The sequence below is a fragment of the Torulaspora delbrueckii genome, chromosome 1 (assembly GCF_000243375.1).
Source record: "Torulaspora delbrueckii CBS 1146 chromosome 1, complete genome".
NCBI classification, from domain to species: Eukaryota; Fungi; Ascomycota; class Saccharomycetes; order Saccharomycetales; family Saccharomycetaceae; genus Torulaspora; species Torulaspora delbrueckii.
In genome coordinates this window covers 586,020-612,775 of record NC_016501.1, presented here as the reverse complement: position 1 = coordinate 612,775, position 26,756 = coordinate 586,020, and the positions used below count along the sequence as shown (strand labels likewise).

The following is a 26,756-nucleotide window of genomic DNA, read 5'->3' as shown; positions in this document are numbered from 1 at the left end:
TTATCTATTTACTTTAGCACAAATTAGCTAGTTGGCAGTTGGAGTTACTGTTAGAAATTGATATATGGTAGTGATGAAAGGTTGATAGAATTAGAATATTAAACTTGACGCGCACGGCCTACTTCAACCTGGCAAATCCATCCAAAAGGGCCTTACCCAAATGACCAGGAGATTCGACGACGGTAACACCTGCTTCATTCAAAGCCTTCTTCTTTGATTCGGCGTCGGTACCAGAACCTTCAACGATAGCACCGGAATGACCCATTCTGACACCCTTCATTTGACCTGCGACTTTACCAGCAATGAAGGAGGCAACAGGCAGTGGGTTTGCTCTTGAGAAGTTATATTCTTTTAGGAACTGAGCGGCTTCGATCTCAGCTTGACCACCAATTTCACCCAACATAATGATACCTTCAGTGGCTGGGTCTTCCATGAACAACTTCAATGCATCGATGAAATCGGTACCCGGGAATGCGTCACCTCCCATACCGATGACCATGGTTTGTCCCAACCCGGCCAAAGTAGTTTGTTGCACAGCTTCGTATGTCAAAGTACCAGACTTTGACACGATACCAATATTACCTGGCTTAAAGATCTTTGGTGGTTGGATACCAATCCTTACCCTGGTTCCGGGGTTAATAATACCGGGACAGTTTGGACCAACCAATCTGGTCTTATCCTGAGATTTCAGCATCTCTGCAACGTAAAGCATATCATGTTGTGGGATACCCTCAGTGATACAAACTGCTAGTGGGATCTCAGCTTCAATTGCCTCTTTGATAGCTGCAGCAGCAATCGGTGGTGGAACAAATATACCGGTAGCAGTAGCACCAACCTCTTTCATGGCATCTTTCACAGTGGCAAAAACTGGTTGACCCAAATGAGTCTGACCAGCCTTTTTAGGGTTAGTACCACCTACAATGTTAGTACCATACTCCTGAGAAATTTTGGCGTGGAAAGTAGCCTGTTTCCCAGTAAACCCTTGAATAATCACCTTGGTATCCTTGGGCAAGAGTAAGTTCCTAATAGTCTTGTCATTGGGAGTACTCTCGCGAGAAAATAGACGGCGAAACGCAGGATTCTTGGTGACTGTTGATCTTAGCATGATTGAAAAAGGGCTATTTTTGGGTGAAATAGATTCTTGCAGTCGTTATTCCGCAAAATTCAGGCTATAGCGTATCAATGGCCGCAGAAACACGTTGAACACCGTTTAACTTATTCTCAAAGGTGGCGATCGAGTTTAAAGTGTCAATTGTTTATATACCAACCAACCATTTCACCCTGGGGAAAAAAAGGCGGGGCGATTTTACCCGGCGCCAGTTGTTGAGCTTTATATAAAGTGAATAAGAATAGCCGCCTACAATTTTGTGCTCTGTCTCCTATACTTTATACTCTATTGCATTTATGAGGACATTTATGTATAATGGTAGTTCAATTGAAGCTATCACACTATTGCCTATCGGTGCTTAGTGGAACGATTCAGACCATGTTGTTGGCATTCTCGGGAAGCTAAAACTGCTTTAATTGAATTGAAAGACATAATTAGGCTTTGATCTAATAGTGTACCATGAAATGTGAACTAACAAACTCTTGATGAACAATACTAAACAGCATATGCGGATAACAAATATATCGCACTCAGCAAGCGCGTTTCTCTGTTTGAAAAAAAAAATTGATAATGTTCATCAGACTCATACTAGAATATGGATGGTCAAAACCAAATGGATGTGAATCTAATCTCGAATAATGGTGCTGAAGTATGATAGTAGTAGCCGCCGAACTATATTTACCCGAAGATCACACTGAACGTAGATATATGGGACCTCTCGGTATAGTCTCTATCAAGTGAAATGTTGAATCGGTGAACTCACCAGACGGAAAGGCCAGAGGATCCATTGAGGAGTTCATAAATTCGCGTAATGAGCCAGGACACTTCCGAAAAGAGTGTGGTATATGAAGAACCAATTGATATCCCGTTGGAGGAAGATGACGACGAGGATGAGGAGGACGATGAGGTCGAAGAGCATGATCAGGAACACGATAGTGTGAAGGAGGAAGACGATGAAGAAGATGACGAAAACAATTTACATGCTGCAGAAATCTCAAGAAGTGCTACAGCTACACCAATTGGCCAGAGAAATCATGTTGAGGACGAAGAAGACGAAGACTATAATGACGAGGACGCAAAGAGTCAAGAAAGAGCGAAGAAACATCCTAGACTGGATCCGGCAAAAGCTCCACCTGGTAAGAAAGTACCTTTGCATCTCTTAGAGAAGCGGAGACTGGGCAGAATCAAAGCTGCCGAAGAATTCGCCAAGAAGTTGAAGCAAATTGGTATTGAAAAGATTGAAAGTACCACATTGCCTGCAACTGGTCTTTTCCAACCTGTCCTACTTATCAATCAGAAAAACTACTCCTCAGATTACTTAAAGAAAGATGAACAAATATTTGCGTTGAGGGAGAGAAAGACTTTAAGAAACAACACTCAAACATCCTCGATAAATAATACTCCAGACGTGATTGACATAAAGAATACCAACACTGAAGTGCCTGATTATATTGCCGCTGCCGATGAAGACATTGATTTGAGTGATGCAAATACAACGCTAGTGATACACCCCGGCTCCAGACACCTGAGAATTGGATTTGCAAAAGATGAAGTACCTCTAGTGGTGCCAAGTTGCGTCGCGATTCCCAAAACGGAACTGAACGACGAATTTCAGGAGGCTCCATTAAAGAGAGAACAACCTGAAGAATTCGAAGAGCTAAAATCCACTATTCAGCATAGCTTCAGAGAGCGTATGCGCTACTACAAAAGAAAAGTTCCATTTAATGCCCATGAACAAGTTGTATCCTATAACAAAAACTCGAAACCTCAAATGATTGAAGACCAGAATGATCCTGGGGCTATAAATTGGATCAAAAAATCAAGTAAGAGATATTATGGTTCTGAAGCTCTGAAATGTTCGAAAGAAACTTTCAGGATTAGGTGCCCATTTACTAAAGGTGGCTCTTTCAATGTTTCATCGCCGGATTATGCATCCCTGCAGGACCTGATAAACGATGTAATTAGTCTGTTAGAGCACGCGCTATCTGCTGAAGGTCTCAATCTGGAACGTGCCCAGTTCTCCCAGTATAAGGTAGTGCTGGTGATACCTGACCTTTTCCACAAAAGTCATGTCGAAACTTTTATACGGTTCCTTCTCACTGAAATGCAATTTCAAGCGGTGGCTATTATTCAGGAGTCTCTCGCAGGTTGCTATGGGGCAGGTCAAAGTTCTTCTACCTGTGTGGTAAATATAGGAGCTACACATACAAGCATAGCATGTATCGATGAAGGAACGGTTCTAGAAAATAGTTTGGTCTCACTCGATTATGGTGGTGACGATCTCACAAAACTCTTCGCCCTATTTTTACTTCAAAGTGAATTTCCTTATCAAGATTGGGACATAAACTCTTCGCATGGCTGGATTCTAGCGGAGGAACTGAAGAAAAAGTACACAACGTTTCAAGATGCAAATGTCGCTGTACAACTGTACAATTTCATTAAACGGGTACCTGATCAACAATCTGAGCAATATGAGTTCAAAGTTTTTGATGAAGTATCATTGGCCCCATTGGCGCTATTCTACCCGGAAATAATATCATACTTGCATTCAAAATCCTCTCAACATAGCGGAAATTCTAATGTTGAAAGTCAGCTTCCTGCTTCTCGTGATATCTTTACAAACACTGTGAACGATTGGAGATCTTTGTCTCAGAGCGAGTGTCTCGATGGAGATTTGTATTCCGGCAACAATAACAATCAACTGATTATGTCTAAGCTGCTAGACTTGCAAACAAGTTTTGATGATTTCCAAAGCAAACCGCCCATGGAAGCTGATAGTAGGAAAAACTACACGCCCTTAGAGAAGGCAATCATACAAAGCATAACTAATGCGAGCACTCCGATAGATGTGGCGAAAATGTCATCATTTTATTCAAATATCCTGGTTGTTGGAGGTGGCTCAAAGATACCGGCTTTGGACTTCATCCTCACTGATAGAATTAATATTTGGAGGCCAAGGCTGCTAAGTTTGACCTCATTCCCCAACTTTTATAAAAAGTTGGCAAAACAGGCGAAGGATATAAAAACTGCTGGCAAAACGGGAGAATCTGAAGAAGAGGATCAATCATCGAAAAAGATCAACGAAATGATAAGCGCTGAATTGCAAGCTTATTGGGATAGTATTGAGGCGCAAAATGGTAGCGAGCATTTGCTCCCAGTGAATGTACTTCCACCACCTCGTGATATGGATGCTGCCGAGCTAGCCTGGAAGGGGGCGTGTGTTTTGGCACAAATTAAGCTGGTTGAAGAACTTTATCTAACCAGCACTGATTGGGACATTCACGGAAGTAGAATTCTACAGTACAAGTGTTTATTCACATATTGAGCTATATTATATAAGATGTAACTAAAAGGGTAGTCCTTCTCATGCAACACATGAGATACAGAAAATCGCAAAACATCAATCTTCCAGCGCATGATCCTAATCTCTGTTTTAACATGTGGATGCTACTCAATCACATCGATTAGTGAGGTTTTCTCTTCAATAAAGTTACAATTACCTGTAATTAGAGTTTGATTTTTTTGTTGGAACTAGACTCCCCCATTGGTGATGCTGGCGCTGATCCCTCTCTGTTCAGCAGAGAATACACCCCGCTACTCCCTCTGCGAGATTCGATATCTGTTCGCGATGGTACTGGGCTAATTATGTTGTGCTGAGAAGGTTCTTTTGTTGCGGGCAAATCCGAATCCGCCCTCACGGAGTCTGATGGCTTCGAATAACCTTGTGATGTTTTAAATATTGGAATTTTCCCTGAGTTCTGGATTGTTGCATCCTGTGCAGTACGTGCTAATGGGTTCTTGGGACTTGATTCGCCCTTGGATTGATCCTCTAGATTTGCATCACCATTATTGCTGTAAAATGTTCTAAAAGATAGAGCGATAGGTGGAGCATCCTTTGAACCATTCTGTTCGTTAGCTGAACCAGCATTATTGCCGTTTTCTGTTGTAGGAGGCATGCTAGCAGTGGTGGTTCCAGTATTATTGTCATTTTGAATGTTCCTATTCGCGGTTGTTGAATAATTTTTATTAGGCTTTAATATAAACATGCCATCTTTCAAAGTTGTACGTTTCGTCGAAGAGTTTTGCTGCACTGGTTGACTGACTTCATTAGCGGGCGGTTCGTTTTCCTGCTTTGGAGGCTTACATGAGTTGACCAGTGGAGAAGGGTTTCGTGGAATTTGTGACCCCAGGTTACCAGGATGGCGGGAAGGAGAAGAATTTTGAGGTCCTGAATAATGTGGGGCAGATGATAATGGATCCATAAGAATGCTCATATTCCGCTTCACCGATGAAGTTTGCCCAGTCGTTTCGAAAGGATTCATCATCATTCGGGGACCCGCGAAATCTGGTGGTGAAATGAAAGGACCTGGTTGTTGAATATTGGATTCCGATGGAGCTGCAGGTACAGCAAAAAGATGTGGAGCGAAAGCAGCCGCTGATGGTGCCGATGATCTGGATACAGACCTCGGATTCTTTTGTATTTCTCGGTAAGACGTTAGGTGCATATGCAGGGAAATGCGAGCTTGGTTGCGGTGGCTGTTGCACTTGCGCTTGAGCTTGGGCTTGAGCTTGTGCCTGTGCTTGGGCTTGTGCTTGTGCTTGTGCTTGTGCTTGAGCTTGGGCTTGTGCTTGGGCTTGGGCTTGGGCTTGTGCTTGGGCATGGGCTTGTGCTTGTGCTTGTGCTTGTGCATGTGCTTGAGCTTGTGCTTGGGCTTGGGCTTGGGCTTGGGCTTGTAGCTTGTGCTTGCGCTTGTTGCTGTTGTTGTTGCACAGCTTCCAAGTTTCTTTGTCAATCTTTGCATTAAATTTGCCTTGAATCTTAGAATTTCCTGTTCCAAATAGGACATCTCCTGCTGATGTTTCTGAAATTGGTGTAATTTGGATGGATCGTCCTTAAGAGAAGCTTCGTGGTAAACTTCAGAGCTCAGCTTTTGTAAAGTCACAAACTTTTGTAAGAAATCCAATAGCTTGACCATATCCGTGTTAAGCACCCTCAGTTGTTCCAATAGTTCATCGTGCTTGTATTGTAGCATAAAATAGTCGTATCGTAGTCCATCGAAACTTTGAGTTAATTCTCTAAGTTTTGTTTCCAGTTGTTGCGATTGAAACTGTTGATTGAAAATCGAATACCTATGAAGGATAAAGCTGTCAGTCCTACTTAGCGGTGGTAAAGGTTGTTGTTGTTGCTGTTGTTGTTGTTGTTGTTGTTGTTGTTGCTGCTGTTCATTTTCGGCATTAATGATAAATTGAGGTCGTTGCCATTGTGGTTGCATCTGAGGATGAAACGGTTGTTGTTGCTGTTGCGGAGGTTGTTGGACTTGCGGTACGTGTTGCTGTTTTGCCGAATCTGATTCTTCTCCCTGAGAATGACCACCTGTGTTTGTTGAAAGTGTAGGGTTTGAATTCTTTCTAACATTCAACGCAGCAATATTCCTCGAAGACCTGCGCTTGATAAATTTGAGACCTTCGATATCCCCACGCTTAAAGATTCCCATGCTATGTCTAAACTCCCAAATTTTAACACCATCCTGGCCTGCTTCGGAGCTTGGCTGCTGTTGTTGCTGCTGTTGCTGAATACCCTTGTTATGATCGTTCGACACCTTATGGAATCCGTACATGTTCAGTTGTCGAACAAAACTAGCAATATTGGTATGCTTGAAATACGTAGCCAACGCCCTACTAAACCTCTCCGTTGGTCTGATGAGAAACGACGTACCAGACGGCGACCACCAGATGAGATCCTTTAAATCATCATCCTCGAGAATATTGTACAACTTATGGATAAATACTGTGTTTTGCAACGGCACATGTGCACTAGCATTGGCTGACTGTGCAGTCGTGCTAGTTCCACTATCTCCACCACTACTACCATTCCCAGGTAAAATCGAAGCCTTTCGCGCACCCCCGTTACTCTCCTCCTGCGGTATCTGCTGCAACATCTATATAGTTCAACAAACCGACCCCTATGACCACTCGATTCTCCTCTTTACAAGAGGAATATTATGTTAATCTTAATAGCCAGACAGGACGAAAAAAAAATAACTGCTTATATTATTTTTCCACAGTTTAAAAGCTCAAGCTGTATAAGAAGGTAAATCCATTAAAGAATGCAGTTAGAAACTAAAAGTTCCTTCCAAGATTACAATACTTAACCTGTCAGCGATGTGCACCGTTTCAGTCAACGCAAGGCAAAAAGCATATTGCGAATCATGGAGGGGCCAGCACTACGGCGCACAATTCAATGCACAACTGAGGAATATACGGCCGAATAGGAAATCCGGCAACGCCAAGATGGCAAGACCAAGGTATAGTTCCAATTGTTGGTGCGTGTAACTACGTAATCCACCAGAATAATCGGTGATTCAAGAAGGAGAAGGCCACAGTACGCGGGTGCCCCCGTTGCAACTACTGACGGCCTTTGCAGGTCTAGGCTTATCCGAGTTTGTTCATTGCTCATCACCCGATATTCTATATTCTGTGGCATTAACTTGCAGGAAAAACCTTGTTTTCCTTGTTTTTCCTGTTTTTCCGGTGAGGGGCCTGTTGTCCCGATTAGGGAGTTTTGTTAACCCTAGGGCTTTATGATTAGGGCTCTGTAATAATGGTTAGGGTATGAGTTTTTAGGGCTGGGATGGGCGCTAGGGCTGGCGTCAAGTTTAATAGTAGTACAAAGACACCCTATAGATTGATACAGAGTTCTACGAACACCGCTGCAAACGACCATTGAATAGGTCTGTATGAACGACACGGATGCTGTTCGGTCGCTTGTCGAGATGGGGATCTCGAAGGATGTCGCAGAGGATGCCTTGAGAAGGACTAATGGTGATGTCGAGGCTGCTGGTAACTTTATCTTTTGTAATGACGCACCGGCACAGATCTCAGAGAATGTTGAGCAGAGGGCTCATATAGAGTTACCGGCAGGCTCCGCCAGTGGGTTTCAACCTGGGGACCTCAATGAGTATATTTCGAATGCGCCAGATACTGAGTCTGAAGATTTCGAAGAGATCGATGTGGAGGAAGATTCCGTTGAGACTGGACCATCGTTAGAATGTTCGGGTCGAAAGGGACAGATAAGTGATCCAACAGTGGTATTGCCTTTGCCGCCAAATTTCCTCTTTGAAGGTTATTTTGCTCTGTTTTGCTTGTTTGTTGCGAATTATATGCCACATCTATTGGCAAGACCTGATTTTATTGATTTAAACTACGACAAGAATTGGTACAGAGGTGATTCTTATACTAATGCGGAGTATAGACTCAAGTATCTGAGTAAGAACGGCTCTGACGATGAACAAATTGAGATCGTTCCAAAGGATGAATTGACTCAAGAGGACGGGGACTATACCTTGCAATCGGAGTTACTTTGGCAACTGCAGAAGCTGGCATCTGTGGCCAACTCTAGAATGTCTGATAGAGCTTACGTGAGGGCTAAAATGTTTGCTATCGCAGTTGAACCGCAGGTGCAAAGAAACATGGCCGAAGCCGAACATTTGCACGAGGTTCTGCCCTCTTTCATCAAGTCAGTGGCCGTCGATCTTGAAATGTGTCCCAATTTCCAAGACAACGAAGTCAGGGAGTGTTTTATTTCCTCTGCGTTTCATACACCGTCGAACTCTGCTCCACAAGAGGAAAGCACAATGAAAACATGGCTATCATTATTCCATTTCCTTCCGGAAGAATATGAAACCAACCTTTACAGGATGTTCAATGCTCTGCTGTTCGCAGATGATAGTGTCGAGTCAGATCAATCAGATTCTCCAGATGGTGAAGGTGAAAACTCGCTTAGTGAAATAGCGCCTGTATTTACTATTGTATTTGATGAGATGGAAGAAACCACAGAAGCAGTTCCGTTGGCGGAAGGTGTCGAGATGCCATTGGAATTTTACCCACAGCTTTACACTAAGGAGTGCAAGGACAAACTGATAAAACACATTATTGCAAAGAGAAGACAAAGTCAAACTGATTCAAGAGCTATTTTACAGGAAATAACTGATTTGAAAAGCTTTCAAGGTAAAGATCTTTCGAAATTCATCAACAGCTCTCTGGATTACCTTCAAAAAGATGAAAAATCTCCAGAGCTTATTAAAGGCTTACTCGATTTAAAAGATCAGATCACAAATAAAAAGACTAAAAAAATGAATGAGTATAAAGAAATTGCGCATCGTTTACAAAGTGAATGGAACTTGTCACTCCCTGAGATCCAAATCGTCAAGACCGCTAAAGAATTGGGGCTCATTGATGATTCCTACCTCCTCACAATGGCGGTGATATCTCCATACATGTACTACACAAGAAACCGTGATGGGCAGTGGTTCTTTGTGCAATCAACTCCTTACGAAGCGAGCTACAACGTACGAGCATGTTCTTCACCTCTCGAGATACAAGATGCTATTAAGCAACATACAAGACGGCCAAGTGAAGCACCATTGATGTTCATATATTGTAAGAAAGGCTTCATACCGGATGATGATACCGTCTTGAAGGCACTGGAAAACAATCAAGGATGCCATAGGTTTGCCAAAGACGATCAATTGCAATTGAACAAGATGCAAGATTTGTCTTCCTCGGCCCTATCTTCTGCCAATGCTTCGATTCCAGCAGATCTGTAGATGAAGCATATGTACGAAAGTGTGAAACACATCTGTAACTATCTTTAGAACGACTTCATCATTATGTTGATCTACTTTATAGTTGCGATTCTGCACTCACGGGGTGTTCCGTGCATGAGCAAAAAATGTGGGCATTGCCAAGAAGTTAAAGATTTATCATAACTTAGATCAGTGGTCTAAACCTCATCAGGATAATCCATTTTAATCCCAGGGCATTGGCCAAGCATTGGGTAAGATTAGGCACTATTAATTTTTGCCTCTTCGATCTTTACTGATATCAGGAAAGAATAATTGTCACAAACATCTACAATCAGGTGTTTCATGTGTCAATTGAGAGGGATAGTCGAATATGCAAAGGAGATTACGACACAGAAGGATCATAACGATTCTTAGAAGGTTGGCAATTGCTTCATTTTTTCTTCTTGCTTATTCGTCAAGAAGTTCTTTTATCATTCATCTTCAAAATACTTTCAATGTACCTACGACATCGGAGTATCGTGGTGGGCTGATTGATGATGTTCAGAGCATTCGTTGTTACCGTTGGTTCGGGCAATGCCGATCATTGATTGCTAAACAAAGATCATCTGATGATAGAATAGTGTCTTGGAGCAGGATCTCCAAGAACCTTACCGATGAATCTTTATACTCAATTGAAACCAGTTTCTTCTACAAGACCTATTTATACGTGCATGAGTGGGATGGTTCTGTCAATCCAGGTCCGATCTCTGAGTTGGCCATCTCCAGGGACTCTTCAATGATCCCCATACAAGTAACGCAGGACGTTCAGCGGCTGATCAAAACAAGTGATAGTTCAGTGTTTCACAATCATGTTCATCGAGAAAGGAGGCCCATCATCGATTTTTTCACTAGGGATCATTCTGATTCCGATATAATACACTCGCTGGGAGAGGACTGGAAATATAAAGGTGGCGGAATTTGGTGTAAACATCGATCAGATCAAGATCCGATCACCAATATTCAACTTTACCTGGGGTCAGGGTTCCTTGAGTCTAGGCCCAACTGGAAGGAGGTGATCCATGAGTATTCAAGAAATAAAGGACATAAATCACAGTTAATATCAGTTACCAGAGAAATCAACAATGGCCACGAAAAAGGAGAACAGAGTGTTATTATAAAGGATGATGATGTTTTGCGTATCTCACTATCTCCTCACTATGGCAAATCTCTCAAGATATTGCAAATAAGTGATATACATTTCCGTTGTTCTGAAGATACCATTGCGGTTCTGAGTGAATTTCAAACTAAGCATTTCATCTCCAACGTTATATCAAGAGAACGACCTGACCTTGTCGTTGTCACAGGAGATTTTCTCGATGGTGATAACTCGCTGGATTATCAGGCGTGTATCATGAAACTAGTTCAGCCGATGATCAAATCTAAGACACCATATGCGATTACTACAGGTGTCTCTGACTATTCCCGTTTCGCGGCCATTTCTCAAATTCAAGATTTCATTAAAGGATTGCCCTATTCTTTAAACAGGTATGCTTCACCTGAAGGCCATTTAGCGATATCAAGCCATTTTTCCAAAGGCACAGACGCAGCAATTTACATTCTGGACTCTTTTCACCCTGTGAAACAGTTCTTCTCTATGCAAAAGGACTATCAAACCTATAGATATGCATTAGCATTCAGACATCTGCCAATCCCAGAGTATAGACCTGAAGGAGTTTTTCCCATTATTGGTCAATACAATGAGCAATCAATCGTTAAATCCAAGTTGTTTGACGACAAAATTCTCCAAAAAATCATGTATTCTTTTAATGTGAAAGCCATGAGTTGTGGACACGAGCACAGCAACGACTGTTGTTTGCAATCTCGAGGTGATATGTGGTTATGTTACGGTGGTAGTGCTGGAATCGGTATTGACAGGATGAACGGAATGGAACCCAGTGTTCGATTGTTCAATATCGATGGAGATCTCGACGAAGTGACATCATGGAAGAGAAATTTTCGCCTAATCGAGTCTGTCTACGACTACCAATACATCTACCAGGGACAGTTATAATAATTCAATGGATTATATATACATAAAGGTTGCTAAGGCAAAATAAAAGTTAAAGAGTAGCATCATAATCTGCTAATCACAGCTTCAGTGAAAGAAGATGTGGAAGCGGAACCGGCCAAATCACCAGTTCTCGATTCTGGGCCAGCTGCGATCGTAGTCAAAACAGCTTTTTCAATCTTGCTAGCGTGTTCGAACAAGCCCATGTGGTTCAACATCATAACAGAGGACAATAGTAGAGCAGTTGGGTTAGCTTTGTTCTGACCAGCAATATCTGGAGCAGAACCGTGAACTGCTTCAAAGATAGAAACCTTGTGACCAATGTTACCGGATGGAGTCAAACCTAGAGAACCAGCACTCAAACCAGAGTTCAAATCAGACAAGATATCACCGTACAAGTTTGGACACACGTAAACAACATCACTGTACTTGGAAGGGTTGGAAACAACGTTCAAGACAGTGTTATCGATCAATTCAGTTTGCAATTGAATGTCTGGGAACTCATGGGCCAATTCCTTGGCAACAGTCACAAACAAACCATCGGCTAATCTTTGAATAGTGGATTTATGAACCACAACCAACTTTGGTCTACCAACAGCTCTGGCGTACTCATATGCATATCTAATAACTCTCTCGGAGGCCTCTCTAGTGATCAACTTGATGGATTGAACAACACCAGGAACAATCACGTGTTCGATACCTGCGTATTCACCTTCAGTGTTCTCTCTAATCAACACCAAATCAACATCCTCGTAGGTGGTTTTGAAACCTTCCACCGACTTGGCTGGACGAACGTTGGCAAAAAGACCAAAAGTCTTTCTTAGGGTCAAATTCATGGATCTGTGACCCTTACCGATAGGAGTAGCCAAAGGACCTTTCAACGCAACCAAATTCCTGTTAATAGACTCTTGAGCTTGTTCTGGGATAGTAGTCACACCGTTGACCAACAATGGAGTCACAGGACAGCTTTCCCATACAATTGGGACTTTGGCAGCTGCAAAGATATCCTTGACAGATTTCGAAATTTCTGGACCCACACCATCACCTTCGATGAATGAGACGGTATATTTACCAGTCTTTGGATCTGGTTTACCAGTGTATTTACCAATACTAGGTTGCTTATGAGTAGCGGAAGCCAACATTCTGTTGACAGTGCGTCTGCAAATCTGTGATCTCAACATCCTAAGTCGTGGTATCTATCTTCTATAACTACTCACAGGGATAACAATGCAGTAATATATACATATATATAAGTACAAGTTACCATAATAAATACTATCGCCAAAATACGTTAAATACTGAGGAAAATACTTATATACGCAACCGTAGTGGCACGTATCGCTTCTACTATGGGAAAACTGTGATTCGGCGGGTGTTGGCGTCAGACTCGAGAAATTAATGAAAATAGGGAAACGGAGGGTATGGAAAGCAGTGGTGGGGGGTCGTGCCCGACATCGGGATTAGACGGTGGGAATCCCGAGATCGGAGGGTGGGTAGGTGTATCACTCTATACGCCAGAGGGGGTAATACCGTTTTTGTGTCACTTTACCACAAAAACGGTATATAAACAGCCACGTAGCCGCCGTTACTCTTTTTCAAAGGAATTTTGATCTCAAACAGTTTATTCCAAGCAAACACAATTCAGCAATTTGGTAGCGTTATCACTGATACGTTTGTTGATGTATGTGAGATGTTTGATCCGAGGATCGGGATTTGTTCGTTATAATTTTTGTTTGGTTTGTTTGAACATGATATGAAGAGCCAGTATTAAGAACAATTGTTTGAACTACTTTGAGAGCCCTGCAATCTCGTGGTATGAGTAAATTTAACTTTTGAAATTTAGCCGCTGAAGGTGTCATGTGAGCCGATATCATTTGCTTCACCGTCATTCTAAATCGCTTTATGCTAAATAGAGGGTCTTTTAAGGCCCATTGGTTTTGACAAGTATATTCTCGAGGATTTCAATTGGGGAGTGTTGGTAGATTTCAACTTATTTGGCTTGTTTGCCACCTTGAGTATAAGTAGCTGCCTAACAAAATAGATTAGGAACAACAGCAGATATGTTTAGAATTCCTGGGCGCCAAATGAAACTTTTCTATACCGCGAACTATAACCATGGCAGCCGCCGAAGGTGGTCTGATCACGTGAACGGTAACATTGGGGCACATGACCTACCTCGCTTTGAACCCTTCTACGCGGTTACTTCAAATGAAACTTCACAATGGCATCAAATCTATGAAATGTGCGTACATTGAAGCGTTAGGATCATCAAGCATGGCAAGAGAATCTAATATTGTTAAAATAGTTGGTCAGGAGAATCATAAAAAACTTAGGTCCTTCAAATGTCTTATCGTCGGTGCCGGTGGTATTGGGTCTGAGCTTCTGAAGGACTGTATTCTAATGGATTTTGGTGAGATTCATATCGTGGACTTGGACACAATCGATTTGTCAAACTTAAATAGACAGTTTCTCTTCAGACAACGTGATATAAAGCAACCCAAGTCTACCACGGCTGTCAAGGCGGTACAGCACTTCAACAACTCGAAGCTGATACCTTACCAAGGTAATGTTATGGACACGACGCAATTCCCATTAGCATGGTTTGGTCAATTCGATATTATTTTCAATGGTCTTGATAACCTTGCTGCTAGGCGTTACGTCAATAAGATGACCCAGTTCCTAGGGAAGCCGCTATTGGAGTCAGGAACGTCAGGGTTCGATGGCTACATTCAGCCTATTATTCCTGGACAAACCGAATGTTTCGATTGCACGCCGAAGGAGACTCCCAAAACTTTCCCAGTTTGCACAATTAGATCCACTCCATCACAACCGGTGCACTGTATCGTATGGGCTAAAAATTTTTTGTTCAATCAGTTATTTAATACAGATACGCCAGCAAATGAAAACACAAATGATTGGGGTACCGAAGATCAGGCAGAAATTGAACGAATCAAGCAAGAGACTAATGAATTACACGATTTGCAAAAAATTATCCTCACAAATGATGATTCACGTATCAACGACATCCTAGTCAAGCTCTTTATAAGGGATATTGAAAAGTTGCTACAAATCGAGAATTTATGGAAGACAAGGACAAAACCATCTCCATTGGATCAGACCTTAATTGATAAGGCTTCCAAGGCAGAGCTTCAAAACCCAAGTTTGAGCTCACTTTGGGATATTCAAGAGCAGGTAACAGAATTCATTCGTGTTACGAAAGTACTGATGCAAAGGATTCACGAAGGTGAAAAGAGTCTAGAATTTGACAAGGATGATGAAGATACCCTAAGATTCGTGTCCACCGCTGCAAATATTCGTTCACACATCTTCAATATCCCAGTTAAGACTGGTTTTGACATTAAGCAAATCGCAGGAAATATTATACCTGCTATTGCTACAACAAATGCTGTCATCGCAGGCTTATCGACATTGACTGCTCTACGTGTGTTAAACCTGCTGTCATATGCGCCAACGAAGAAAGCTACAGATCTCAATATGGCATTCACTGCAAAGGCAAGTAATCTCTCTATGGGCCGCTACATTTCAAATCCAAAATTGGCACCACCAAATCCCGCATGTCCCGTCGGTGGTAAAGTCTGTCGTGGTGTGTTGAAGATTACGGAGAAAGGCCTAAATGAAATAAATCTTTCCAAACTGATTGATTTTATTCGCGAGAAGTACGAATATCCTGAGGAAACTTCAATTATAGATACCAGCAATCAGAGGTTGCTGGCTGATTACGATTTTGATGACCTTGAATGTAAGACTTTAGCGGATTGTAAACTACACGCTGGTTCAGTGGTATTGTTTTCAGATGAAGAAGGGGTTGATGGAGGGTCCTACAGAAAAGCAATCGAGCTCTACATTGAGACAGTGAAGGGCCCGCTAGAGAATGAAATTAACTTACCAGATGTCGTAGTACCGTTGGTTACTGTTTCTGAGCAGGCGCCAGCCACTGAAGAACAAGAAGAACCGAGTCAGCTAAAAAGTGAGACTGACAAGGGTATCATAGATCTGGGTTCAGAAGATGAAACTTCAACTGCTGGTAAGAAAAGGCCCCTAGTTGACATAGAAACGAACGACGCCAAGAGGATTAAACTAGATCAAGACGATAATAATGATGACCTAATTGAATTGGAGTGATTTATCTTGTATTTATTTGAACGTGAAAGTCGTAAATCATCTGCTTAAAACTCTATAATACAATATCGTCAGAATGAAACTAATCTTACGATTATTATTACTTTACGATCTAGTGTTTGACCTTGACCTACTCCGTAATCTTTGAAACCATGAATCTCTCTTGCGTGATCTAGTGCCGCGTTCTTCCAATTCTCCTTCATCGGATAAAACCTTCTTGTCATTTCCCGTATCGTTTCCTTTAGCAGCGTCAATTGCGTCAATTGAACTGTTTCTACTCCCAATGAAAATAGCGGACATTGGACGTCTTGTGAGAGATGAAGCTGTGCTATTGCCACTTAAACTCCGATTCATAGGCGGTATCGGTAGAAACTGCTGCCTTGTGACTGAATTGGAATTCACGCTTAACGGGGAGTGCATCGCTTCACGATGCTCTTCGTCATAATATTCATCTCCTTCTTCTTCAGTGGCAGTGAAATCGCCTCCGTTGTCACTCAATATACCAGGTTTAGGTGACCAGGGGAAAAGTCTTGACTTTCTCTTATTGCTAGCGATAACATCTGGTGGAATGGGAGCAGAACCAATGGATTTAGAATGAGGTCTTCGTTGTTTTGGAACCTTAAGTGGTTGTCTTGGGGGAGCGTTCTTGCTAGGGGATCCAAAAATTGTGGTGGAAGGCGCAACAGATGCTTCATTTTCAGTCTTAAGTGGGATACTTATCGAATCAGGAGTAGCAAATGTGACACTTTCATTCTTTTCATTTGTAACTACTAGTTTGTGAGCCTTCGGAGCTTCGAGCTGATTGGTCTGTGAAGGTTGTTGCGGTTGCTGTTGAGGTTGTTCTTGTGCTTGCTGTTGTGGTTCCTGTTGTGGTTGCTGTTGTTGTTCATCTTTAGTGAGCTTCAATAGGTGTGGTAGTAACTTGTAGGAATATTCTATCAGGAACTCGGTCACATATCTTGATAATTCGTACTCCCTTGGGTCCATGTCATGCTGTGGATGTGAAAGAATTGAAGGTTGAAAAATCGCTGCCAAGTTCCTGCCGGTCATGAGGTTGAACTGTGATTGTCTTGCGAATAGACTCATCAAATCCAATAGATAAATAGTCAATTGCTTTGTGTCGTTTGAAATAGAGACGAAAAGTCCTTCGTATTCTTTTATGGCCGCTCGAATATCTCGAATCAGCCGCTTCCTATGTCGCTGTCGCTTCTTCTTCCTTTCCTCTGAAAGTTGAGGATCGTCATCCTCTTTTTCTTCATCGCCATCATTAGCTCTATCGTCCTTGTCTGCCTCAGCATTTGGCTTTTTCAAAACATCAGTATTCTCTTTATTTGCATTAGAGCCCGTAGTTGTTTGATTAGCCATATGTCTTAATATCCTTGGTCTATTCTGCAGTGGTTTTCTAAAAGCTTCGTAAAGATCCAATGGGACTAGTGGTTCCTCAAGGTTATTTAGGAATCTTCTGAGTAGGGAAGCAACGTCATGAACAGTGTAGGCGTCCCAGCCATTGAATTTCGCACCATAATCTGGCGGAGAAGAGAAGATATACTGCAATTCCTTGACACGTTTACTATTCCCAGCTATGCGAAAAACTCCCGAAGTTTCTAATCCGTTAGCTTTTAGATACGCACCGCACTTAGCCACAACAATGGGTATTCTACCAAAACTGACCAGTCCACTTTGTACTATAACCTCTGCACTAGCAACGCTTAGTGATTCTGATAAAGAGACACCGAATACTCTACCCGTGAAGCCATGACGATTCGCCAAGAAATCATCCCGGAAATGCTTGTATTCGCTTGAATTTGGAGTTGAACCAGACCAAACTTTCGAAGACTGTTTGGCTGAAAGATTAGAATCCTCATAGTTCTCACTTGAAGAAAGCACGGGCATTCGTAAACCAGCCGTTTCACCGTTCAAATTTTGATTAGACGATACAGGTGAAGGCAGGCTTAAAGAGTCTGTCGACATGCTCTTCGGGTTGCTGTTCAGTTGCTTCCACAGCAATGATATAGGTGATTTTGTAGGTGATGCCATCCCACTCCCGCCGCTCGTCATTTGTATAAACAACCCTTGATACTCTCGAACAACGATTAAACTCGCTTGATACAATAGGGAACCCGAATTAGGGACGATTCTGGATCCAACTCCACAAAGTGTCAAATGTAGCTAGACCTTTGTTTACCCTAAAAGGGCGATGTAGAAGGTCGATTGGCTTTCGAAAGTCAGACTCTTGATAACCGTTTACGTCTCAGGATGCCTTTGAAAAGAAAAGTCCCAGGGAGAAACACACAAAGGAGGTCTAAACTTAGAAAAGCTGATAAGTCGAACTCTTGATTCTTGATCAATTGTAATGGGCGATCAGAATGGTCCTGAATCTATCGACGTGTCTATCTTGCGCGTAATGGGGTCCACGCCTTTTCGAATTATTCTCTAGTGTAAAGGGTATGTGCAAATTAAGTTCGAAAGGCCGTAGAATAATGATGACGCAACTCAATAGCTGTCCCCAAAGTTCAAGTTGCCTAGAACGATTGATGACTACGCTAAGATGCTGAGTCTTTGTCAGTCGGTCTTCCAAGTTGGTGAACTTTACCTTTTTTTCAACGTCCCCTGTGCCTGATTCCCAAGACTCAATGATATTTTAGCCTAAAGAGGAAAGCCAAGTAGAGTCTTAATAGAAGGATTTACATTAATGACAGTATTTAGTAGACTATGTTAAATGTTAGTTCTTGTTCACTTGGACGTAGTTGCCCGGGAAGACACCCTGTTGGCCATTGTAGCGACCGGTCCACCATTCGTTGGGATCGTCTGTCCGTTGAACCACTTCGATGACAGCACCGGCAGTAAAGGAAAGGTCACCTGGGGCCTGCGCCTGGTAGTCGTAGAGAGCAGTGACCGTGTTGGCCGCTGGTGGAGCGGTGGTTGCGGTAGACATAGAGTAGGCAGGTGGCGGAGCTGACTGGCCGTAGGAGCCCGCTGTTGTTGGGGATTGTTGGAATCCGGTAGCTGTGGGTGACTGCATGCCGTATGCCCCGGGAGCTGCAGCACCGTATGCACCAGCACCGGCGACAGCACCAGCTGCCGCACCATATGCACCGGCGCCAGGAACACCAGCACCAGGAACACCCGCGCCAGGAACACCAGCGCCAAATGCACCGGGGGCACCGGCGCCATATGCACCAGGAGCAGCATTATAAGCAGTAGGTGAAGTTGGACTAGCAGGGTACCCAGTTTGAGAAGGTCCGCCCGTGGAAGTTGGTGATTGGGATCCATAACGCTTTCTGGTCATCTCTAGCTTAGCCTTAGAATATCCCAACTTGAACCGCGTGATGGTTAGGGCATCACATTGTTCCTCGACATTACCTCTCTTGAACTGGAACGCTTCCAGGATGTCGGTGGTCAAATCAAAATAGGGTATCTTCATCTCCTGGAATCTGTTGTAAAGTGTGTAAAAAATGTTTAGTTGCATGAAGTAGAAAGAGACAAAGAGTGGTTGCACGAACTGAGCTTCAAGGCCGAAAAGTACTGGTAATTGTGTTTTCAACATCTCGTTATAGTAATCGTACTCTTGTTGTGCTGCTTCCATCTCCGCCTGAGCCTTGAACATTCTCTCCTCATCCTTAGGGTTTGGATTATCCTTACTCTCGTACTTCTTATAATTGTTGTAGCGTCTGTCTAGATCTAGTTTCTTATGGTTTCTCTTAGTAGCCATCTTACGAATGCACCCAATGGTCTTTAGCAAATCGGCACAAGGCAGTATAATCTTTTCATCGATCAATTTTAAATCAGGTTTCAAAACCTCTTGCAATTCTGCCACAATAGCCCGATACTGCTCACACGCTTCTATACCTTCCGGATTATCCTCAGGAACCGCAGCGTTAGGGTCACTCATCTTACCGCTTATGGGCTTGAAAATCTCCTCCATTGCCTTAGCAAACCCGATTTGATGTGTTAGCATGCCATTAACCGCACCGGAATACCTCTTTGACTCATCACTCAGCTTCTTAACTTCAGTTTCCAACTCCTTAAACCGACGCTCTGCATCTTCATACACCGGATCCTCAACCTGCTCTCCCATGTTAAACTTCTGACGAAATGACTGAGGCGCTCTCGCCACAGCCTTTGTAAACCCTTTGAAACTCATCTCGAGTTCTGAAGTGCCTTTCTTCGATCTCTTGAAAGGGTTCAAAGTCCTTTAATTGCACTCCTTTTCTGATAGAACTTGACTAATATAAAGACTACAAATCAGGTCACGTGATTGGAGCTATTAGCACTAACGGTCTCAATTGAGCTTCTTTTAGTCTAATGAATCTCTATCTCGAGTCCTATCGATATATTCAATGTTTGTTTTGTTTAAAGCATTGTTGTCTTTGAGCTTATAGCGTCCTTAAAAGCTCTCGGATCACCGAACGCACTACAGTACTCACAAAATACAGAATTAACTGAGTGGTTGAGGTTATTAGTTGGCTGAGCTATGGAGAATGGTCAGTGCGTAAGGACACCAGCGACATCGCCCACTTCAGAAGTGGATGATGTTTATTCAGATTTGTACTCGACATTATCGCAAGTAACTTCGTCCACTGTCAACGATATCGATCAATTGCCATACCAGCTCACGTTTAAGAGCGCAGTTACATATTTGGGAGCATGTTTGTGTGGTTTACTGTTTGGGTACGATACGGGAGTAATATCGGGAGTATTATTGAAGATTAGGCCAGAAGATATATCAAGAGAAGTGATTACGAATTTTGATAAGGAATTAATAACATCTGTAACATGTTTGGGGTCATTTTTTGGGTCTATCCTGGGTTTTCCGCTGTCTGATACGTATGGTAGGAGGAAAACGCTGGCATTCTGCAGTGCCATATTTATTGTGGGTGGTATCTGGATGGCACTATCAAAGAGTTTAAGTCTGCTTATTATGGGTAGACTTGTCGTAGGGGTGGCTATCGGTATTGCTGCTCAATGCGTTCCAGTCTTTCTGAGTGAAGTTTCTCCTGCGTCCATTAGAGGAACGGTTTTGACTCTTAACTCATTGGCAATAACAGGTGGTCAGTTCCTTTCATATGTGGCAGCATACATGCTTGCTGATTTAAAGCATTCCTGGAGATACTTATTCGGTATATCAGCAATTCCAGCGGTAATCTTCCTTGCCTTGATGAAGTTTATTCCAGAATCACCGAGATGGCTGATATCTAGGAGCGAGTTCACGAAGGCTCATGCGTCTTTGCGAGTTATATATCCTGCTGCAAGTTCGCAGCAATTGGGTCTTAAACTGCGGAAACTTGTTCAGGATATATGCAAACTACGAAAATATGAGGATATTGAGGAGCCTCTCTTGTTAAATCGCTCGAAGCTCTTTGGTCCAAAATCCAAAGCGAAAACTTCTAAACAATCTATGGATGGCAATCAAAACGGTACAGTTACGACAGAAATTCCCGATTCCTTGCCTCAGGACAGGCACCAGAAGCAAGTTCATAAGATGGAACCGAGGGCCAAGAGGGCCTTAGTTATTGGGTGCGTCCTGATGTTTTTCCAGCAGGCTTCTGGATTCAACGCCTTCATGTATTATGCCACCATACTCTTCGAAGATTTGAATGTGAGCAACCCTCTGCTTCCAGCTATGGGTATCGCATTTACGAATTTCCTATTTACTTTCGTGGCTCTTGGATTGGTCGATATCGTTGGCAAGAGAGCGATGTTGTTGTACACTATTTGGATAATGACATTAAGCCTTTTACTAAGCACGGTGAGTTTTGACATAAACGACACAAGACTGATACTCACGTCTGTCCTGATGTTCGTGGCTTCCTTCGCATCAGCAATGGGGAATATTCCATGGAGTAGCGTCGAATTTTTGCCTCTCAATAGAAGGGCGTTTGGAGCTTCATGCATTTCATGCACAAATTGGCTCACAAATACTGTCGTTTCAATGTCATTCTTATCTCTCGTCAATCATTTCGGGAGTAAAAACATCATGTTAGCATTCGCTCTTTTTACCGCTCTGAATTGGGTGTTTGTTTATTTTTGGTATCCCGAGGTCAAGGGCTTGACATTGGAAGAAATAGGCAAAGTGTTCGATCATGGCATCGATGTAAACTATGTCTATAGAAACTATCATTAGCGCCTTCAGTTCGCGAAAGATAAAATGAATAAAAAAATGCATGGATATTCGTATTTAGAACTTGCTAAATACGTCGGCAATTTTCTCTGATAAACCTTTAGTAATCTTCTTAGTTCCCGGCGCATCGCCTAATTTGCTGAACATCAGCAGCTTGGCTTCTTCCTCTGTCTCGCATTCATTATACGCGGTTAAAATATGATTGAGTGTTGGGAAGCGCGATTGAATCGCAACAGCCTTTTCTATCGAAACTCCGTTAATGTACATCAAAATACGAATTGTTAACTCTCCAACCGTGCTCATCTCACCCTTTCCCATGATTTCCTGAAAACATGGATAGGTATGGCAGCATTCAATTGTATGATCCTTCTCGAATTCTAAACGGAACTTCTCCAAAACTTTGAGAAAATCATCTTGATTTCGTAAATCATTGGGATAAATTACTACCAAATTCTTCTCTAAGTATTCTCTATTGATCACTGTATGGAGAGCATACAATTTCTCTACAGTCTCATCTGCATTGACCGTTCTTATCATTGAGAAACGATAATAAACCAGTATTACCCATAGCGCCGTTTTCAAAGCCTCAGTCATGCCCTCCATCGTCCTTGCCATAGTCTCCTCGATTAGATAATACTTATTCTTACACCCAGATTTCTCAAGACGATTCTTTTGTTCCATGAACCTGTTATCACGGATACTGATGGCAAGATCATCTAGTCTCTTTCGTTCGATGATTGTGTTTAAAATACATTCAGTGCCTGTCTTCGTATTTTTTGCAATCCATACTATATCTCCTAAAGCCAATTGTCTAATTTCACATTTTATACCTTTCAGTTCGAGCGCCTTGGCAAAGAAGTCTCTGTTCTGATGTGATTTCACTTCCCGATGATCAATAATTGGGTAAACCTCGTAAGTCCCTTTATGCCATACTTCGTAGCTTATACCATCAAATCTTCTTTTCAAGGTGCTCTCGCCATTTTGCGGCTTCTCTATCGAGTATGCTCGTCGTACTCCTGCGATTGTTCTGGAAACTGGCGTCGAGATAGCCAAGGTTCGCGATCTTGAAATCCTGGACTGTTTGTTGACTGGAGTTGCATTGGGATCCTGGAAAGTGACGTTTATAAGGGATGAACTTGCATCTTCAGGCCTGCTGACAGTAGTATTCCCTTCTATTCCGAGCAACTGGTGCAAATTAGCGGTAACCTCCGAGTCAACGACTCTGTTGCACTCAAAGCCCTCAGTGCCCCCTTCATTCTCGTTCTCGAAAACTATCTTATCGGCTAACTTCAATGTCTTAGCTAGCTGCTGGCCTTCCTCGGTTAAAAAGTATATTTTTGGCCTTCCCTGCTCGACGACTAATTCATGCTTGATAAGGGACTTAACAGCCGACCAGGCCCCTCTCAATTCCTTCGTCATAAAGTTCGGTCCCATACTGCTATCACAATAGCGCTGCCCAATTTCGACTATGCTGTCCTTGCTGATACCTCTTGTAACTGCGTTTGCTTGCAATAAGGCCAAGAGAATACCATAACCGCCAGATCGCTTCTTTGGGATGTATTTACGTTGCCTCTTTTTTGCCGGGCCACTCTGATTGACATTCTCTGTAGTACCTTCAGCACTCTTTGAACGCAATGCTGTAGTAGTCCTCTTTAATCCCCTTTGTAACTCACTAGCCGTGGGTCGTACTGGGACCGGTACTCCTAATTCGCTACAATGCTGTTGCAACCTCTTCTCCAACCTTCTCATGATGGTGTCACCAATCCCTTTAATCTTCTTCAGGTCCTGAGGGTAGTATATGACTGATTCCGCGTCGAGTAAGTTCCTTCTTGCCTTATCGTATGTCGAAGCTAGCTGATCCTGCCGGGGATTAAGCACGGCAGTGAATTCCTCTAACCATTGGGCATATAGATGTTTCAGATCAGAAGGCAGTGACATGAAACGTCCCTGTTCCGCCGCTTTGGTATAATAGTTGATCGTTCTTGAATCTTTCTTGAAGCGATGCCCGCTCAATAAATAGTAAATAAAAAATATAAATACTGATATTAGAGACTATTGAATACTAATGTGTGTTTAAACTACAAACAAATTGGCGAAAACTATACATAATAACGGTAAGGAATGAGAATACAGAGAAAATGTCCATGTCGTTACTGTGCTTACAATTTGTCGTAGTATTCTTGCCAGCCTGGAACTTGTTCCTTCATACCGTGTCTCTTACGAGCAGCAAGAACGATTTCACCAGCCTTGGTGGTTGGGTCCAATGGATCACTACCTAGAGTAGCCCAGTGGTCGAACACCATTTGTGGGAAAGCTTGACCACCAGTAGCTTGTCTCAATTCACCAGTGAAACCGAAAGATTCGTTAACTGGCAAGTAAGCCTTGACGGTGAACAATGGGGTACCTGGTCTTTGTTCTTCGGAGACGACTTGACCTCTCTTCTTGTTCAAGACGGAGTAGATACCACCGACAGCTTGTTCTGGACATTGAATTTCGACCAAGAAAACAGGTTCTTGAATCTTTGGTTCAGCCAACAAGACACCAGCGTAAGTAGCTCTTCTCATGGTTGGGATGATTTGACCACCACCTCTGTGGATAGCATCGGCGTGCAAAGTAACATCCAAGATGTTAACTCTAACGGATCTCATTTGTTCACCGAAAATTGGACCTTCCTTGGTAGCCCATTGGAAAGCAGCAACGACGGAGTCCTTGATTTCGTGCAAGTATTGGACGGCCTTGGTTTGGTCGACGACCAAATTTGGACCGTTACCATCTGGACCGAAACACCAGATCTTTCTGGCGTCAGTGACATCCCAGCCGAATTCATCAGCCATAATTCTAGCTCTAGCCTTCAAATCGTCTCTTGGGTTGATCTTACCGGTCTCAATAGCCAAAGAAACTTCTTCGTCGATTGGTTGAGCCTTTAGGTAAATTCTGTTATGCTTGTTTGGAGACTTAGACAAAGCAACTTGAGAAGATTCACCTTCAACGGTTTCTCTGTAAGAGACAACAGGTGGAGAGATCTTCAATGGAATACCAGCGTGGTCGTTTTCCAAATCTTGCAAACAAATTTCCAAATGCAATTCACCGGTACCAGCGACAATGTGTTCACCAGATTCGTTCATGGTAGTCAAGACACATGGATCGGACTTGGACAATCTCTTCAAACCTTCAACCAATTTTGGCAAGTCGTTAGCGTTCTTAACTTCGACAGCGACTTGGACAACTGGAGAGACAGAGAATTTCATGACCTTCATGTTGTGAGAAGCTTCGTTGGTAGTCAAAGTACCACTCTTCAACAAGAATTGATCGATACCGACCAAACCGACAATGTTACCAGCTGGACAGTCATCGATTGGTTCAGTTCTGGAACCCATCATTAGAACAACTCTTTGGATAGCCTTCAAGAACAAATCGTCCTTCTTACCTGGGACGTAGTTTGGACCTTGAATTCTAACCTTTTGACCGGACTTAACAGTACCGGCGAAGACTCTACCGAAAGCGTAGAATCTACCCTTATCAGAGGTTGGCACCATCTTGGAGATGTACAACATCAAGTCAGCCTTTGGATCACAGTTCTTAATGGCTAGACAAGAAGCATCGTCAGCTGGACCTTCGTATAGTTGTTCAGCTCTGTAGTATTGAGCAGTGACTGGAGATGGCAAGTGCATGACAATCATTTCCAACAAGGCATCGGCAGCTGGCAAGAATTTCTTCATGACAACCTTCAACAAAGCCTTACCTTCTAGATCCTTTTCGTCACCCTTCAAGTTGATTTCCAATTTCTCCAAAAGAACTGGAATCTCATCCTTCTTGAAGTTCATGATAGCAGCAAACAATCTGAAGATTGGGTCCAACACGAACATGTTGAAAGCTCTCTCCAAAGGCTTGCCATCAGCATCAGTGTCCTTGTTAGTCCACTTCTTGGTCTTTGGGTTGAAGTAAGAGTCACCCCACAATCTTTCCATCATCTTGGCCTTGTCAACACCGAACTTCTTACCGTATCTGTTGGCGAATTGACGGATGGTGAAAGCCCAACCGTGAAGACCGGAACCGAAGGCAACGGTACCTTGAGATGGGTAGACTTGGACATCACCCAAAACTTCATCAGCGTAAGTGGAGATGATAACGTTAACGGATTCAACAGTTCTGGAGAAAGATTGGTACAAATCTTCCTTGGAGACTTGCAATTCCAACAAAGCTCTGTCGACCTTGTTAATAACAACAACAGGCTTGATTCTTTCACCCAAAGCTTGTCTCAAAACAGTCTCGGTTTGCACACAGACACCTTCAACAGTGTCGACGACAACCAAAGCACCATCAGTGACACGCAAAGCAGCAGTAACTTCAGAAGAGAAGTCAACGTGACCTGGAGAATCGATCAAGTTAATCAAGAAAGAAGCACCTTCGGTCTTTTGCTTCATGTCCTTAACATCTTCCTCACCAATTTCGGCGAACAAAGAGATAGCAGTGGACTTGATAGTGATACCTCTTTCTTGTTCATCTTTTCTGGTGTCCATGAAACGGGCTTCACCAGCCTTGGCAGCAGAAATAATACCAGCTTTTTGCACCAAAGAATCGGTCAAAGTAGATTTACCGTGATCGACGTGGGCAATAACAGACATGTTACGCACATTGGTAACCTTGTCCATCAAGGAACGCATTTGGTCAACAGTGAAAGCAACCATCTCTGTTTAATTCCTTTGAATGAGTTGTTTAGCTTGTATGATTAGCTTTCCGCACAGGTATAAGGAA

The 26,756-nt window shown here is 42.8% G+C and overlaps 12 protein-coding genes across 12 annotated transcripts; 5 read left to right on the top strand and 7 right to left on the bottom strand.

Annotated features, from left to right (window-relative positions):
- Positions 1–118: 118 nt before the first annotated feature.
- LSC1 (succinate--CoA ligase (GDP-forming) subunit alpha) lies at positions 119–1,105 on the bottom strand (the record flags this gene model as incomplete). The annotated part of the gene is made up of 1 exon (XM_003678837.1): positions 119–1,105. The coding sequence occupies one exon, from the start codon at positions 1,103–1,105 to the stop codon at positions 119–121; it is 987 nt and encodes a 328-aa protein (XP_003678885.1).
- Positions 1,106–1,919: 814 nt separating this feature from the next.
- ARP8 (Arp8p) lies at positions 1,920–4,433 on the top strand (the record flags this gene model as incomplete). Its single annotated transcript, XM_003678836.1, has 1 exon — positions 1,920–4,433. The coding sequence occupies one exon, from the start codon at positions 1,920–1,922 to the stop codon at positions 4,431–4,433; it is 2,514 nt and encodes an 837-aa protein (XP_003678884.1).
- A 181-nt stretch (positions 4,434–4,614) lies between these two features.
- SFL1 (Sfl1p) lies at positions 4,615–7,047 on the bottom strand (the record flags this gene model as incomplete). The annotated part of the gene is made up of 1 exon (XM_003678835.1): positions 4,615–7,047. One exon carries the CDS (start codon positions 7,045–7,047, stop codon positions 4,615–4,617), a length of 2,433 nt encoding a protein of 810 aa, XP_003678883.1.
- Positions 7,048–7,845: 798 nt separating this feature from the next.
- On the top strand, positions 7,846–9,714 carry RUP1 (Rup1p; the record flags this gene model as incomplete). Its single annotated transcript, XM_003678834.1, has 1 exon — positions 7,846–9,714. The coding sequence occupies one exon, from the start codon at positions 7,846–7,848 to the stop codon at positions 9,712–9,714; it is 1,869 nt and encodes a 622-aa protein (XP_003678882.1).
- A 349-nt stretch (positions 9,715–10,063) lies between these two features.
- SIA1 (Sia1p) lies at positions 10,064–11,743 on the top strand (the record flags this gene model as incomplete). Its single annotated transcript, XM_003678833.1, has 1 exon — positions 10,064–11,743. One exon carries the CDS (start codon positions 10,064–10,066, stop codon positions 11,741–11,743), a length of 1,680 nt encoding a protein of 559 aa, XP_003678881.1.
- Positions 11,744–11,805: 62 nt separating this feature from the next.
- On the bottom strand, positions 11,806–12,921 carry IDH2 (isocitrate dehydrogenase (NAD(+)) IDH2; the record flags this gene model as incomplete). The annotated part of the gene is made up of 1 exon (XM_003678832.1): positions 11,806–12,921. One exon carries the CDS (start codon positions 12,919–12,921, stop codon positions 11,806–11,808), a length of 1,116 nt encoding a protein of 371 aa, XP_003678880.1.
- Positions 12,922–13,906: 985 nt separating this feature from the next.
- UBA2 (E1 ubiquitin-activating protein UBA2) lies at positions 13,907–15,883 on the top strand (the record flags this gene model as incomplete). Its single annotated transcript, XM_003678831.1, has 1 exon — positions 13,907–15,883. The coding sequence occupies one exon, from the start codon at positions 13,907–13,909 to the stop codon at positions 15,881–15,883; it is 1,977 nt and encodes a 658-aa protein (XP_003678879.1).
- Positions 15,884–15,985: 102 nt separating this feature from the next.
- On the bottom strand, positions 15,986–17,938 carry TDEL0A03350 (Rho GTPase-activating protein; the record flags this gene model as incomplete). Its single annotated transcript, XM_003678830.1, has 1 exon — positions 15,986–17,938. One exon carries the CDS (start codon positions 17,936–17,938, stop codon positions 15,986–15,988), a length of 1,953 nt encoding a protein of 650 aa, XP_003678878.1.
- A 664-nt stretch (positions 17,939–18,602) lies between these two features.
- RVS167 (amphiphysin) lies at positions 18,603–20,024 on the bottom strand (the record flags this gene model as incomplete). Its single annotated transcript, XM_003678829.1, has 1 exon — positions 18,603–20,024. The coding sequence occupies one exon, from the start codon at positions 20,022–20,024 to the stop codon at positions 18,603–18,605; it is 1,422 nt and encodes a 473-aa protein (XP_003678877.1).
- A 330-nt stretch (positions 20,025–20,354) lies between these two features.
- Positions 20,355–22,004, top strand: CIN10 (Cin10p; the record flags this gene model as incomplete). Its single annotated transcript, XM_003678828.1, has 1 exon — positions 20,355–22,004. The coding sequence occupies one exon, from the start codon at positions 20,355–20,357 to the stop codon at positions 22,002–22,004; it is 1,650 nt and encodes a 549-aa protein (XP_003678876.1).
- Positions 22,005–22,058: 54 nt separating this feature from the next.
- MUS81 (Mus81p) lies at positions 22,059–23,939 on the bottom strand (the record flags this gene model as incomplete). The annotated part of the gene is made up of 1 exon (XM_003678827.1): positions 22,059–23,939. The coding sequence occupies one exon, from the start codon at positions 23,937–23,939 to the stop codon at positions 22,059–22,061; it is 1,881 nt and encodes a 626-aa protein (XP_003678875.1).
- Positions 23,940–24,160: 221 nt separating this feature from the next.
- EFT1 (elongation factor 2) lies at positions 24,161–26,689 on the bottom strand (the record flags this gene model as incomplete). Its single annotated transcript, XM_003678826.1, has 1 exon — positions 24,161–26,689. The coding sequence occupies one exon, from the start codon at positions 26,687–26,689 to the stop codon at positions 24,161–24,163; it is 2,529 nt and encodes an 842-aa protein (XP_003678874.1).
- Positions 26,690–26,756: the final 67 nt, after the last annotated feature.